General features: G+C 43.0%; 1 protein-coding gene across 2 annotated transcripts in view; it reads left to right on the forward strand.

Annotated features, from left to right (window-relative positions):
* SORT1 (sortilin 1) overlaps positions 1-15,618 on the forward strand; it is a 95,702-nt gene that overhangs the window by 71,091 nt on the left and 8,993 nt on the right. For both annotated transcript variants that reach the window (XM_054464119.2, XM_054464211.2), the window contains exons 12-15: positions 6,726-6,828; positions 7,165-7,333; positions 9,075-9,265; positions 11,034-11,223. In XM_054464119.2, coding sequence (XP_054320094.1) covers positions 6,726-6,828; positions 7,165-7,333; positions 9,075-9,265; positions 11,034-11,223 — 653 coding nt within the window. The remainder of the gene's footprint in view (positions 1-6,725; positions 6,829-7,164; positions 7,334-9,074; positions 9,266-11,033; positions 11,224-15,618) is intronic.

Genomic DNA, 15,618 nt, shown 5'->3' on the forward strand with positions numbered 1-15,618 from the left:
GCGGCCGGGCAGAGGCGCTCCTCACTTCCCAGATAGGGCGGCCGGGCAGAGGGGCTCCTCACATCCCAGACGATGGGCGGCCAGGCAGAGACGCTCCTCACTTCCTAGACGGGGTGGCGGTGGGGCAGAGGCTGTAATCTTAGCACTTTAAGAGGCCAAGGCAGGAGGCTGGTAGGTGGAGGTTGCAGAGAGCCGAGATCACACCACTGCACTCCAGCCTGAGCACCATTGAGCACTGAGTTAGCGAGACTCCGTCTGCAATCCCAGCACCTCGGGAGGCTGAGGCAGGCAGATCACTCGAGGCCAGGAGCTGGAGACCAGCCCGGTCAACACGGCGAAACCCCGTCTCCACCAAAAATACAAAAACCATTCAGGCGTGGCGGCGCGCGCCTGCAATCCCAGGCACTCGGCAGGCCAAGGCAGGAGAGTCACAGGAGCCCGAGGCAGGGAGGTTGCAGCAAGCCGAGATCCCGGCAGTACAGTCCAGCTTCGGCAACAGAGGGAGACCGAAAAAAGAAGGAGAGGGAGACCGAAAAGAGGGAGAGGGAGAGGGGGAGGGGGAGGGGGAGGGGAGGGGGAGGGGGAGAGGGAGAGGGAGAGGGAGAGGATACTTACCTTTTATCTCTTTGATAGTAGCCATTCTAACTTGGGTGAGATAATATCTCACTGTGGTTTTTATTTGTATTTCCCTCATGATTAGTGATATTGGGCATTTTTTCCTATACCTGTTGGCCATTTATATGTCTTCTTTTGATAAATGGCTGTTCAGGTCCTTTGCCCATTTTTTAGTTGGATTATTTGTTTTCTTGCTACTGATTTGTTTGGATATTAACCCGTTGTAAGATGTATGGTTTGCAAATATTTTCTCCCATTCTGTGTATTGTCTGTCTTCTCTCTTTTGGTGGTTTCCTTTGCTTTGCAGAAGCTTTTTAGTTTGATACAATCTGATTTGTCTGTTTTTGTTTTTTGTTGCCTGTGCTTTTAGGGTCGTATCCAAAAAGCCATTGCCCAGATGAATGTCAAGAGGCTTTTTTCCCTATATTTCCTTCTAGTAGTTTTACAGTTTCAAGTCTTACATTTATGTCTCTAATCCATTTTGAGTTGATCTTTGTACATGACATGAAATAAGGATTGAGGCCAGGTGTGGTGGCTCACGCCTGTAATCCCAGCACTTTGGGAGGCCAAGGAGGGTGGATCACGAGGTCAGGAGATCGAGACCATCCTGGCCAACATGGTGAAATCCCGTCTCTACCAAAAATACAAAAATTAGCTGGGTATGGTGGTGTGCACCTGTAGTCCCAGCTACTTGGGAGACTGAGGCAGGAGAATTGCTTGAACCTGGGAGGCGGAGGTTGCAGTGAGCTGAGCCCGCGCCACTGCACTCCAGCCTGGCGACAGAGCAAGACTCCGTCTCAAAAAAAAAAAAAGAAAGAAAGAAGGGTTGAAATTTATTCTTCTGCATATAGATATTCAGTTTTCCCAGCACCATTTATTTAAGAGGCTGTGTTTTTCACATTGTGTGTTCTTGACACCTTTGTCAAAGGTAAGTTGACAATAAATGCATAGATTTATTTCTGTGCTCTCTATTCTGCTCCATTGGTCTGTTTGTGTTTTTAATGCCAGTACCATGCTGTTTGGATTACTATAGCTCTATAGTATATTTTGAAATTAGGTAGCATGATACCCCCAGCTTTGTTCTTTTTGCTCGCAATTACTTTGGTTATTCAGGGTCTTTTGTGGTTCCATATAAATTTTAGGATTTTTTCTATTTCTGTGAAAAATACCATTGGAATTTTTTTTTAAGAGGCAGAGTCTTACTCTGTCACCCCGACTGGGGTCCAGTGGAATAATCATAGGTCACTGCAGCCTCAAATTCCTGGGCTCACACAATCCTCCCACCTCCCAAGTAGCTAGGTGTGTACCACCACACCTGGCTAATTTTGGTACTTTTTGGTAGAGATGGGGTTTCACCATGTTGCCCAAGCTAGTCTCGAACTCCTGGCCTCAAGTGATCCTACCACCTCAGCCTCTCAGCTGGAATTACAGATGTGAGCCACCACAACTGGTTGTTTTGTTCTTGATGTACCTTAAGTACCTAAAACAGTGCCTGAAATATAGCAGTTACTCAGTAAACATCTGATGAATTAATTAATGTGTTTGGATTGTTCTGTGTTGTCACAGAAAGAGGGTTATTTATAACCATATAATAGTAAAAAAAGACAGTCAAAATAATAGGCATTACATTTAATCTGTAGATCACTTTGGGTAGTATGGACATTTTAACAATATTAATTATTCCAATCCAGGAACATAGGATATATTTCCTTTTTTTTTTTTTTGTCATCTTCAATTTCTTTCATCAATGTTTTGTAGTTTTTAGTCTTTCACCTCCTTGGTTAAATTTATCCCTAAGTTTGTTTTTTTTTTTTAAGTTTTTCTCTTGTGCTATTGTAGATGGAATTTTCTTGATTTATTTTTTGGATAGTTTGTTGTTAGTGTATATTGTATTTTTATATGTTGATTTTATATTCTGCAACTTTTTTGTATTTATTAGTTTTAACAGATTTTTGGTGGAGTCTTTAAAGATTAAGGTTTTTTATATATAAGCTCATGTCATCTGCAGACAGACAATTTTACCTCTTTCTTTCTGGTTTGGATGCTTTTTGTTTTTATTTCTTTTTCTTACGTAATTGCTCCGGCTAGGACTTCCATTACTATAATGAACAGAAGTGGTGAGAATGGGCATCTTTGTCTTATTCCTGATCTTAGAGGAAAAGGTTTAGCTTTTGACTGTTTGAGTATGATATTAGCTGTGGGCTTATCACATATAGCCTTTATTATGTTGAGGTATATCCCTTTTATACCTAATTTATTGAGAGTTTTTATCATGAATGGGTGTTGAAATTTGTTAAGTGCTTTTTCTGGATTTATCAAGATGATATGATTTCTATCCTTCATTCTGTTAATGTGGCATATCCCATTTATTGATTTGCATATGTTGAACCATCCTTGCATTCCACGGATAGATCCTACTTGATCATGGTATATAATCTGTTTAATATGCTGTTGAATTCAGTTTGTCAGTATTTTGTTGAGAATCTTTGCATCTGTGTTCATCAGAGATATTGACCTGTAATTTTGTTTTCTTCTAGTGTCCTTTTCTGGTTTTGGTAGCAGGGTAATACCACCCTTATAAAATGAGTTTGGAAGTGTTCCATTCTCTTCAATTTTTGGAAGAGTTTGAGAAGAATCGGTCTTAATTCTTCTTTGAAGAATGTTTGCTAGAATTCACCATTGAATCCATCAGGTCCTAAGCTTTTCTTGTTGGGAGGTTTTTGATTACTGATTGAGCCTCCTTACTCATATTAGTATGTTCAGATTTTCTATTTCTTCTTCATGATACAGTCTTGGTAAGCTGTATATGTCTAGAAATTCATCCATTTTTTTCTAGATTATCCAATTTGTTGATGTATAATTGTTCATAGTAGTCTCTTAGGATCCTTTGTGTTTTCTGTAGTATCAGTTGTAATGTCCCCTCTTACATTTCTGATTTTACTTGAGTCTTCTCTTTTTTTCTTATTCTAATTAAAAGTTTGTCACTTTTTTATCTTGTCAAAAAAAAAACAAATCTAAGTTTCATTGATCTTTCCTATTATTTTTCTAACTTCGATTTTAGTTATTTCTGCTCTGTTATTATTTCCTCCCTTCTGCTAACTTTGGGCTTAGTTTGTTCTTTTTCTAGTTCCTTGAGGTATAAAGTTAAGATTTTTGAGATTTTTCTTTTTTCTTAATGTAGACATTTATCACCATAAACTTTCTCCTTAGAACTGCTTTTGCTGCATCTCTTAAGTTTTGGTATGTTTTGTTTCCCTTTTCATTTGTCTCAAGATTTTTTTTTATTTCCCTTTGACTCATTAGTTGTTCAAGAATATGTTGTTCAATTTCCACATTCATGTGAATTTTCCAATTTTCCTCCTTTTACTGATTCTAATTTCATAATGTTGTCGTTGAAAAGAACTTGAGGCCAGGCGCAGTGGCTCACGCCTATAATCCCAGCACTTTGGGAGGCTGAGGTGGGTGGATCACGAGGTCAGGAGTTCAAGACCAGCCTGACCAACTTGGTGTCTACTAAAAATACAAAAAAAATAGCTGGGCGTGGCAGTGGGCGCCTGTAATCCCAGCTACTCAGGAGGCTGAGGCAGAGAATTGTTTGAACCCGGGAGGCGGAGCTTGCAGTGAGCCAAGATCACGCCACTGCACTCCAGCCCAGGCGGCAGAGCGAGACTCCGTCTCAAAAAAAAAAAAAAAAAAAAAAAAAAGATACTTGAGGTGATTTCAGTCTTACATTGTTAAGGCTTGTTTTGTGGCCTAACATATGGACTATCCTGGAGAATATTCTCTGTGCACTTGAATGTATATTCTCCTGCTGTTGGATAGAATGTTCTGTATATGTCTGTTAGGTCCATTTATATGGTGTTAGTTCAAGTTTGCTCTTTCCTTACTGGTTTTCTGTCTGGATGATCTATCTATCGTTGAAATTAAGTATTGAAGTCCCTTACTATTATTGTATTGTTGTCTACCTCTTCCTTCAGCTCTGTTAATGTTTGCTTTATATATTTAGGTGCTCTAATGTTGAGTGCATTTATATTTACCAATGTTGTATGCTCTTGATGAATTGACACCTTTATCAATGTGTGGTAACTTTCTTTATCCCTTGTGATAGTTTTTTACTTAGAGTCTATTTTGTCTGATATAAATATAGCCACCCCTGGCTGGGCGCGGTGGCTCACGCCTGTAATCCCAGGTCTTTGGGAGACCGAGGCGGGCAGATCACAAGGTCAGGAGATCAAGACCGTCCTCGCTAACATGGTGAAACCCTGTCTCTACTAAAAATACAAAAAATTAGCCGGGCGTGGTGGCAGGCACCTGTAGTCCCAGCTACTTGGGAGGCTGAGGCAGGAGAATGGCATGAACCCAGGAGGTGGAGCTTGCAGTGAGCCAAGATGGCACCACTGCACTCCAGCCTGGGTGACAGAGCGAGACTCCGTCTCAAAAAAATAAATAAATAAATATAGCCACCCCTGCTCTCTTTTGGCTACATTTGTGTGGAATATCTTTTTTTTATCTCTACTTTCAGCCTATGTGTCCCCTTACACACATAGGCCTTTACGGATGGCTTCAGCAGGGGAAGCCCTTACCAGGTAGCTCATCCGGAGATTCTTGGGGGGCAGCTGACAGGTTCTGCAGGTAGGTGGGCCTGGTGCCTTGGTCTTTGGGGGTAGCTTGGAGGTTGGGTCCTCTGCGGCAGGCCTGGCAGTGGAATCCACTAGGGTGGACCTTTTAAGTGGGTCTTCAGGTGAAACACCTGGAGCCCGGTAAGTAGATCTGCAGGAGCCAGCCTGGTGCAGGGGTGGGCCCTACCCTGAGCCTGCAGGGGCTGGCCTGATGCAGGGGTCCACTTGGCTGGGTCTGTGAGAGTGGGCCTGGAGCCTAAGACACCAGTTTCTTAAAGACAAGACTGGATCTTATTTTGAACCAGCATCACGTCTTGTACAGTGTCTGAAGTATATCAGGTGCTTATCAAGTTCATTTTTGTAGAGTCAGCCTTTAAACATTGGTCAGAGGCTTTGATGTAATGCAAAAATAAAATAAACGGAGACAGGTTACCCATGAGGAAATATTTGCTTCCAGATATTGTAGTACATTTCAGAATCAAGAGTATGCCACTGAGCTACAACTCAACAACAAACAAATAGCCTGAATAAAAAATAGGCAAAGAACTTGAATAGACATTTCTGCAAAAACAATATAGAAGTGACTAACAAGCATATAAAAAGAGGCTCAACATCACTAATCATTAGGAAAATGCAAGTCAAAACCACAATGAGGTATCTCCTCACACAGATTAGGGTGGCTACTATTTTAAAAAGTGTTGGCAAGGGTATGGAGAAATTGGAGCCCTGGTGCACTTTTGGTGAAAATGTAAAATGGTGCGGCTGCTACAGAAAACAGCATAGTAGTTCTTAAAAAAAATTAAAAATAGGATTATCATATCCAGCAATTCCACTTCTGGGGTATACATCCAAAAGAGTTGAAAGCAGGTTTCAAAAAGATATTTGTACAACCATGTACATAGCAACATTATTCATGATAGCCAAAAGGTAGAAGCAACTTGTGTCTATTGACAGATAAATGAGTAAATAAAGTGTGGGGTGTGTGTGGATACAGATACACACACACACTTAGATAATACTTAGCCTTTAAAAGGGAGGAAATTCTGACATATGCTATTAATACAACATGGATGAGCCTTGAGGACATCATGCCAAGTGAAATAAGTCAGACACAAAATGACAAATGTTATATGATTCTACTTATATGAGCTACCTAGAGTAGCCAACACAAAGTAATATGGTAAAAATCGTAGAAAACACAAAGTAAAATGGTAGTTTCCAGGAGCTGGGAGGAGGAAGAAGTAGGTAACTGTTGCTTAATTGGTGATTGAATTTTAAAAGATGAAAAAGTTTAGAGATGTGGTTGTACGACAATGTGAACATACTTAACACTACTGAACTATACACCTAAATAGTAAATAAATAGTTAAGATGGTACTTTTACCTAGGTCTGGGTTAACTTAAAGCTTTATTGGAAGGGCTTTGTGAAATGATTCAAGAAATTGTATCTTTATCTTTGGTTCTAATCTAAGCTTTTGTTTCTTTTCACAGTGCAGCCTTCATATTCATGCTTCCTACAGCATCTCCCAGAAACTGAATGTTCCAATGGCCCCACTCTCAGAGCCGAATGCCGTGGGCATTGTCATTGCTCATGGTAAGGAAACTCCCACTCACCACCTCCAACTGGAACAGTGGCTGAGCACACTGAAACTCAGCCGCAGGCTTTGAACGCTCTGAGAAGAAACACTGTGGATGCTTTTACATTCCTTTGGTAGAATTTCTTACATTATAACAACACTTTGAGTTTTTCATCAACTTTTATCAGAGAGAGCAACACAACTTCTCCCAAGTTTTTGGTGGTTTCTTTCCTACTAAAAGAGGCTTGATGGGAAATAATCAGAATAAATTCATTCAACATTATTCTCTCTGGAGTAAATGCTCTCTGTTTCATTGCCTATTTGTGCTAATGAGATGGCGGATTGTATTGCAGGTAGCGTGGGGGATGCCATCTCAGTGATGGTTCCAGATGTGTACATCTCAGATGATGGGGGTTATTCCTGGACAAAGATGCTGGAAGGACCCCACTATTACACCATCCTGGATTCTGGAGGCATCATTGTGGCCATTGAGCACAGCAGCCGTCCTATCAATGTGATTAAGTATGCGTGAACTCATCTCACACACACTGTCTGCATAGAGGGCAACTGGGGGAATGTTCTTCAGTTTATTGGGGGGATGTTACAGACTATAATTCAAATTTTTGCATTTGACAGAACTATAGATAAGATTCTAGAAAGGATTGCTTTTAATTGGCAACTCAGATTAAATGGCATTGTTTTTTCTTCTGACTGCCTCTAGCTAACATATTTGTCACTTCTTAAAAACATTCTTTCTGGGTTGGGCGCAGTGGCTCATGCCTGTAATCCCAGCATTTTGAGAGGCCAAAGCAGGAGGATCGCTTGAGCCCAGGAGTTCAAGACCAGCCTGGGCAACATAGGGAGACCTTGTCTCTAATATTGTTTCAATCAAAAAAAAAATATATATATATATTCTTTCTGTCTACAAAATTATTATGGAAGTGTTCAAGCACTCTAGATTGAAAATGACTTCTTAAGTACAAGTTCTGAGCTGGGTGCGGTGGCACACACCTGTAATCCCAGCACTTTGAGAGGCCAAGGTGGGTGGATCGCTTAAGCCCAGGAGTTCAAGACCAGCCTGGGCAATGTGACAAAACCCTCTCTCCACAAAAAAAAAAAAAAGAAAAATTAGCTGGGCGTGGTGGTGCACGCCTTTGCTTCCAGCTACTTGGCAGGCTGAGGTGGGAAAATCACCTGAGGAGGTCGAGGCCACAATGAGCTGAGATCGTACCACTGCACTCCAGCCTGGGTGACAGAGTGAGATCCCGTCTCAAAAAAAAAAAAAAAAGAAGTATAAGTTCTTATAAAATAATTTGATTGTTATTTATTTATTTATTTATTGAGTTGGAGTTTCGCTTTTGTCACCCAGGCTGGAGTGCAATGGTGCAATCTTGGCTCACTGCAACCTCCGCCTCCCAGGTTCAAATGATTCTTGTGTCTCAGTCACCTGAGCAGCTGGGATTACAGGCATGCACCACCACACCCAGCTAATTTTTGTGGATTTTTTTGTTTGTTTGTTTGTTTTTTGGTAGAGACGGGGTTTTGTCGTGTTGGTCAGGCTGGTCTCAAACTCCTTACCTCAGGTGATTCACCTGCCTCAGCCTTCCAAAATTCTGGGATTACAGGCGTGAGCCACAGCCAGCCTTAAATTTATTAATTTAAAAGCCAGTTCTTACCTGGGTCACTCTCCTGTCTTTCCTTTGAAATAATTTCTGTAAAGGTATTTACTTTCATATTCTCTCTGAACAAATCTCTTTTCCTTATCCTGTTAACCACAGACATTAAAAGTTAAAATAGTTGGCCGGGTGCGGTGGCTCACGCCTATAATCCCAGCACTTTGGGAGGCCAAGGCAGGAAGACTACCTGAGGTCGGGAGTTCAAGATCAGCCTGCCCAACATGTGAAACTCCATTTCTACTAAAAATACAAAAATTAGCTGGGTGTGGTGGCATGTGCCTGTAATCCCAGCTACTCAGGAGGCTGAGGCATGAGAATCACTTGAACCCAGGAGGCAGAGGTTGCAGTGAGCCAAGATCACACCACTGCACTCCAGCCTGGTGATAGAGCGAGACTCCAGCCTGGTGACAGAGCGAGACACCATCCCAGAAAAAAAAAAAGAAAAGTTAAAATGGTTGTCAGCCAATAAGCCATCACCTAAATGTAAGGGGTTTTGTCTGGTTTGGGATCAACAAGCCAGAGTGGTTTTCTGAATTCCCAGTACACATTGATCCTCTGTCATGATCTTTCTCTAATTGTGGTTTCAGGTTCTCCACAGACGAAGGTCAATGCTGGCAAACCTACACGTTCACCAGGGACCCCATCTATTTCACTGGCCTAGCTTCAGAACCTGGAGCTAGGTCCATGAATATCAGCATTTGGGGCTTCACAGAATCTTTCCTGACCAGCCAGTGGGTCTCCTATACCATTGATTTTAAAGATATCCTTGAAAGGAACTGTGAGTGTCTCCTTTGACCTTTTCTACCAGAAACTTGTAAGCCCATTTTCCTAAATAATCAATATGGTTTAATTTCTTTTAGCTGGAATCAGCAGATGCATAGGCATATGAAAGAGGATTGACAGATGTTCTCTGTGGGTGATTAAGTAATGGAATGGCATCAGAAAAACAGCCTCCTCCTTGGTGCTAGCACTGTCCAGGAGAAATATGAGGGCCACATATGTCATTTAAATTATTCTGTCAGCTACATTATAAAAGTAAAAAGAAAGGTGATATTAATAAAATAAACTTAATATATCCAAAATATTACCATTTCAACATTAAGCAATATTAAAGGCCCAGAAAATAGCTTCAGAAAAGGATTCACAATGTTCATTGCACAGTGTTCCCAAAGTGTCACAAGCAAACCCTAACCTCACTGCCAAACAAAGGTGCTGGCATTATACTAAGAAATAAGGGGAATGGCCGGGCGCGGTGGCTGATGCCTGTAATCCTAGCACTTTGGGAGGCCAAGACAGGCAGATCACGAGGTCAGGAGTTCAAGACCAGCCTGGCCAACAGGGCGAAACCCGGTCTCTACTAAAAATAGAAAAATTAGCCAGGTAAGGTGGCGGGTGCCTGTAATCCCAGCTAGTTGGGAGGCTGAGGCAGGAGAATCATTTGAACCCGGGAGGAAGAGGTTGCAGTGAGCCAAGATCATGCCATTGCACTCCAGCCTGGGCGACAAGAGCAAGACTCCATCTCAAAAAAAAAGAAGAGGGATAAAGAAAAACACTGGAAAAAGGATGACCTGTAGTTAAGTGTTGGCATAATACAATAAAAGACTTAACATTTCTAGACACTTTAGTTGAATTTGGTCCTTTGAGACTGTCATGGGCTCATTTCCTCAGCGTGTTGATTTCGTGACTCCTGAAGGAGCAGACCCTTGGTTTGGACCTTACTTTTCCGTAAGACGTTCAAATAGATTTAATGCCTGAGGGTCGCTGTCATCTAAATCCATTCAGTAGGCTGTACAGAAGCTGGCTTGGGAGTTCTCCCCTCAGCAGGCAGTTCTCCAGTTACCCCTAAAGTGTAATGTCATTAAAAGATTTGTTAAGCACCTGCTCTTTAGCAGGCTGTATGCTGGTCTTCATATCCCAAAGGATAAAACCTAATCCACTGTCTTTAGGTCACAGCCTTTGAGTCATTTTTCCAGTAGATGATATAACATACTAAGCCAGAAACTAGGTTTATCAGCAATCTGCATTTGAGAGCCGGTCAACTGAGCTAGAAGTCTAGGAAGAGGATGTTTTCCCTTCTGCCTTAAGCCAATGAACACATGGTGAAATTGAACCTGTGCTCTTGGCTAATTAGTATCTTGTCCTAAACAGAGAGCTCCCTGGCCCTGAGTGGAGAATATCTGGTTGCTTACCTCTGACAGCTCCTACTGACTAAGGGCGTAGGTGTGCAAGACACACACAGCAGCCTCTTAGTTTGGAAGGAACTTGAGAGATTTTCTATCCAGCTTCCCACTTCAAAACAAATAGGGTTTTTCCTAATCCTCAGATGGATGTTGAGATGGAAAGAATACTCTTTTGGCATGAAGAAATGCGATTGCTAGTAGGCTCTAGACTAGTGTAACTTTTTGTTTGCAATTCCAAAATGAAGGAATAGGTTGAGTCAGACATTCCCACTTTCCCTCTCCTTGTTCTTCCTATAGCCTGGCAGCTGCCTCCCGTGGGTGGGTTCTGTGCTGTGCACTTTCCTGAACAGTGTGTCTCTCCTTTAGGTGAAGAGAAGGACTATACCATATGGCTGGCACACTCCACAGACCCTGAAGATTATGAAGATGGCTGCATTTTGGGCTACAAAGAACAGTTTCTGCGGCTACGCAAGTCATCCGTGTGTCAGAATGGTCGAGACTATGTTGTGACCAAGCAGCCCTCCATCTGCCTCTGTTCCCTGGAGGACTTTCTCTGGTATCAGCATTCCTCAGATTTCTCTGTCTCCCTTTCCCTGTTGGAAGAGGTGAAAGACAGTTTTCTTATAGGGCTAACAAATATTGAAATCCAGCCAGGTGCGGTGGCTCACACCTGTAATCCCAGCACTTTGGGATGCCGAGGCAGGCAGATCACTTGAGGCCAGGAGTTTGAGACCAGCCTGGTCAACATGGTGAAACCCTGTCTCTAAAAAAAAAAAAAAAAAAATTAGCAGGGCGTGGTGGCGCACGCCTATAATCCCAGCTGCTCAGGTGGCTGAGACACAAGAATCACTTGAACCTGGGAGGCAGAAGTTGCAGTGAGTTGAGATCATGCCGTTGCACTCCAGCCTGGACGACAGAGCAAGACTCTTGTCCCAAAAAAAATTGAAACCCTTTTCCCCAAGAGTGGAGAACTGCTGCTTCTTATCAAGGAAACTGAGGCACAGAGAAAGGAAACCAGAATTGTTAATAATGAGACAGATAACATATATTAGACAGTTAATTATTGGGCAGAACCAGCAACAAACCCGAGAAATCCTGAGTTGACAGTGGTGTGAAAGAGAGGAGTGATATAAGAAATAAGAGAATAAAACAAACAAAAATCTGTAGAAAATGAAAAGACAAAAACACCAAAAGAAGTGGTAGAGGAGCAAAGAGGAAATTGGACTTTAGAAAACTGCCTGAGGCCAGGCACGGTGGCTCATGCCTGTAATCCCAGCACTTTGGGAGGCCGAGGCAGGTGGATTGCTTAAACTCAGGAGTTTGAGACCAGCTTGGGCAATATGACAAGACCCCGTCTCAAAAAAAAGAAAGAAAGAAAGAGTCTACAGCCATACCACCCTGAATGCACCCGATCTCATCTGATCTCGGAAGCTAAGCAGGGTCGGGCCTGGTTAGTACTTGGATGGGAGAAAGAAAGAAAAAACCCCTTGACAGCATGAGCTCAGCAGGTGGACACTAGGTTTTGGAACCTCTGCAAGAATCAAGGCAGAGAGATGGTGGTTGGTCCTGAGACTAGAGATGACATCAGTATAGTCATGGTCCCATCAAGGTTTAGAGGCCATCAAAGTGGACTCTCTAGTGTTCAGGACCATCCAGACTTAAGGATTAGTTACTTGGCTGGCATTGGGTTAGTTGATTATATAAGGGCATGAGTCCCTGGATAGCTTAAATGAGGTAATTTTTGGGCAAATAAGAGGAACTGCTTCACATCACAGATGATAATCTTATGGAACTTGTTACCTGCAAAAGACACTGACACAAGATAAAAGTAGATCCTAAAGGATTTGGACAAAGAAGGCAGGCAGATAGCAGCCATGGCCCTTTACATCATGTTCTCTCAAATCGCAGGTGACAATAGAATATAGGTCTGACGAAAATGCAGGTCTGACCCAGTGTGGTTCCTCCTGCATGGCTCACACCTTGTGTGGCATGATTAAGGGTCCTCCCTTCTCTGTTTCAGTAAGGATCACCTTTGGTGTTCCAGTAGGGCTGGAGGTCATCGATAAACCTTTTACCACTCTAAAGGGTTCTCTCCTATCCTCGACTCCAAATATGCCAAGCTCTTCACCTGTGCTTCTGCTCTTCTCCAGCAATGCCATGGTTCTTCAGACCTCCATGCCACTGCACATGATGCTTCCTCTGCCTGAAAAGTCTTTCCACAGTCCCTCCTTCACCCCCAAGTCTGGCGACTTCCCACTTAGCCTTTCATACTTAGCTCAGGTATCACCACTAGATGGGCTTTCCCTCATCTAGACCCCCAGAGTTCCCCTGTTACAGCACTTACTATGTTTTAATTACTATTTATAGGTTTGCTTCCATCATTAAGCCCCAAATTCCTTGGAAGCATATTCTATTCAATAATAATATAGTAATCATGATAGCAGCTAACATTTATTGAGCACTAACTTTATACTAGGCACTGTCCTAAGCAATTTACATTTAACCTCACAACAGAGAGGACATGACTGATGTGCCCATGGGAAGTGGCAGAGCTGGGATGTGAAACTGGCATCCCAACTCCAGAGCCCACATGTTTGGGAAGTGGGTCCTTTATGAGTGAGAAGGGTACTCACAAAAATCCAGAAATTTCTGATTGAATACCTAAAACTCTTACCCGAATTTCCTCCTGTTATTTGAGGGGTGATATCTTCAGCATCTTTTGTTCTCCATACCCTGTCTCCTAAATACTTACCAGAAAAACCTTGAAATACAAGCAGCATCCGCATATTCCCCAAATCCTCATTGAATACCAGCTGTGTGCAGGTAATGAAAAGTGATAATGGAAAATTTGCTGCAAAACAGAAGGTGCCAGGTGCCATGGGGATTTAGAAAAGGAAGAGGATATTTCATGTAGAGCTGAAAGGAAGTGGGTCAAAGAAGGCCTTGTTGAGGTGGTATCAGAGCTGAGCGTTGACAAATGGTAGGATTTGACCATGAGCATCTGGGAAAAAGCAGGTCATCAATGCCAGTGGACTACTGCAAGCAAAGACACCAACAGCACGATCAAGGAAGGGTGTCCTGGAGGATAGGCCATTGGGGAAGTCACAGTAGTCATGATAAAGAAGTCAGTAGGGCCCAGAAGGAGGATCCTCAGGCTAAATTTTCCACTGAGATAGTGGGAAGGAAGGTAATATCATGGACAAATACGGAAATGATAAGGAGAGCCTGGCACAAAGGAGAAAACATGATGTATTTTGAACCTCTTATTTCTTTGAGGTTTTGTCAGCATATTTAGGTGGGATATCCAGCATGTATTTGAAATATAGGATTAGAACTCAAGAGAGGTAAAACCTGGAAGTTTTAGTTGCAACCAAAAATAGTTATAATCACTAAGGGAGAGCAGATAGAGAAAAAGTAAGAGAATGCATTATACCTGCCCCCTGCCCCCTGCCCCCGGCAAAAGACTATATTTATGGATTAGGAAGAAAGAAGAGCAAGCAGTGGCAGGGGCAGCAGAGGGCAGAGAAACAGATGAGTGCAGCTTTACCAATGCCAAGGTGGGCAGGGGCACAACATATGTCAGATGCTGCAGAATGGGTGGTCTGGGAGAATGAGACCTGAGAGGGCTCCACTGAATTTGATGATTATTGAGCCTTGGGGGCACTGCAGACACTCATTTTCTTTTATTTTTATTTTTATTTTTTTTTGAGACGGAGTCTCGTGCTGTCGCCCAGGCTGGAGTACAGTGGTGCGATCTTGGCTCACTGCAACCTCCGCCTCCCGGGTTCAAGCGATTCTTCTGCCTCAGCCTCCCGAGTAGCTGGGATTATAGGCACACGCCACTGCACCCGGCTAATTTTTGTATTTCTAGTAGAGACGGGGTTTCACCATGTTGGCCAGGCTGGTATTGAACTCTTGACTTCAGGTAATCCTCCTTCCTCAGCCTCCCAAGTGCTAGGATTATAGGCATGAGCCACCACGCCCGGCCCAGGCACTTATTTTCAAAGTTGCAGAAGGGGTCGAAGCCAAAATGCATGGAAGGAAAAATAAATGAGTAAACTAGGACAAGTAAAAAAATATTCTTTTGAGAAATGTGGGTAGTAAGGGAGAGGTGGGTTAAGGAAGTAATTTCTAAGGTCAAGACTTGCAGGCTAAGGAGACGCTGCCAGCTGAGTGGGAGAGATTGATTGTTCCCCTCATACTCAGGGAAGCAAGGCCCCAGGGCAGGTCGGAGGAGGGGAACCAAGGATGCTCATGGAGTCAGCCCTGGAGATTGTCAGCAGATATTGTTTCTTTGGGGTAAACAGGAAAAGGAGAGCAGTGGGTGGCACTATGGAAGATGGGGTGGAATGGAGGACAGAAAAAGGTGTTCACATGGAAGGTAAAGACTATCTAAGAAGCTAAGAGGAACAGAAATGGGGAAGACAGAAAAATTTGCCGGGTACCGCAAGGGCAACATAATGACATTTGGAGGTAAGGAAAAGAATTGCTGGCTGGGCGCAGTGACTCATGCCTGTAATCCATACTTTGAGAGGCTAAGGCAGGTGGATCTCTTGAGCTCAGGAGTTTGAGATCAGGCTGGGCAATATGGCAAAACCCTTTCTACAGAAAATACAAAAATTAGCGAGGCACAGTGGTTCACACCTGTAATGCTAGCACTTTGGGAGGCTGAGGTGGACAGATCACTTGAGCCCAGTAGTTCAAAACAAGCCTGAGCAATGTGTCAAGACCTCATCTTTACAAAGAATTAGACGAGCATGGTGGTGCATGCATGTGGTTCCAGCTCCTTGGGAGGCTGAAGTGGAAAGATCACTTGAGCCCAGGTGGTTGAAGCTACAGTGTTCATGCCGCTGTACTCCAGCCTGGGCAACAGAGCGAGACCCTGTCTCAAAAAAAAAGCGGGGAGGGGGAAGAAAAGAAAAGAATTGCCAAGTATCCCTGAGTTGGGAGC

This window comes from Pongo pygmaeus, chromosome 1 (genome assembly GCF_028885625.2).
Source record: "Pongo pygmaeus isolate AG05252 chromosome 1, NHGRI_mPonPyg2-v2.0_pri, whole genome shotgun sequence".
Lineage (NCBI taxonomy): Eukaryota > Metazoa > Chordata > Mammalia > Primates > Hominidae > Pongo > Pongo pygmaeus.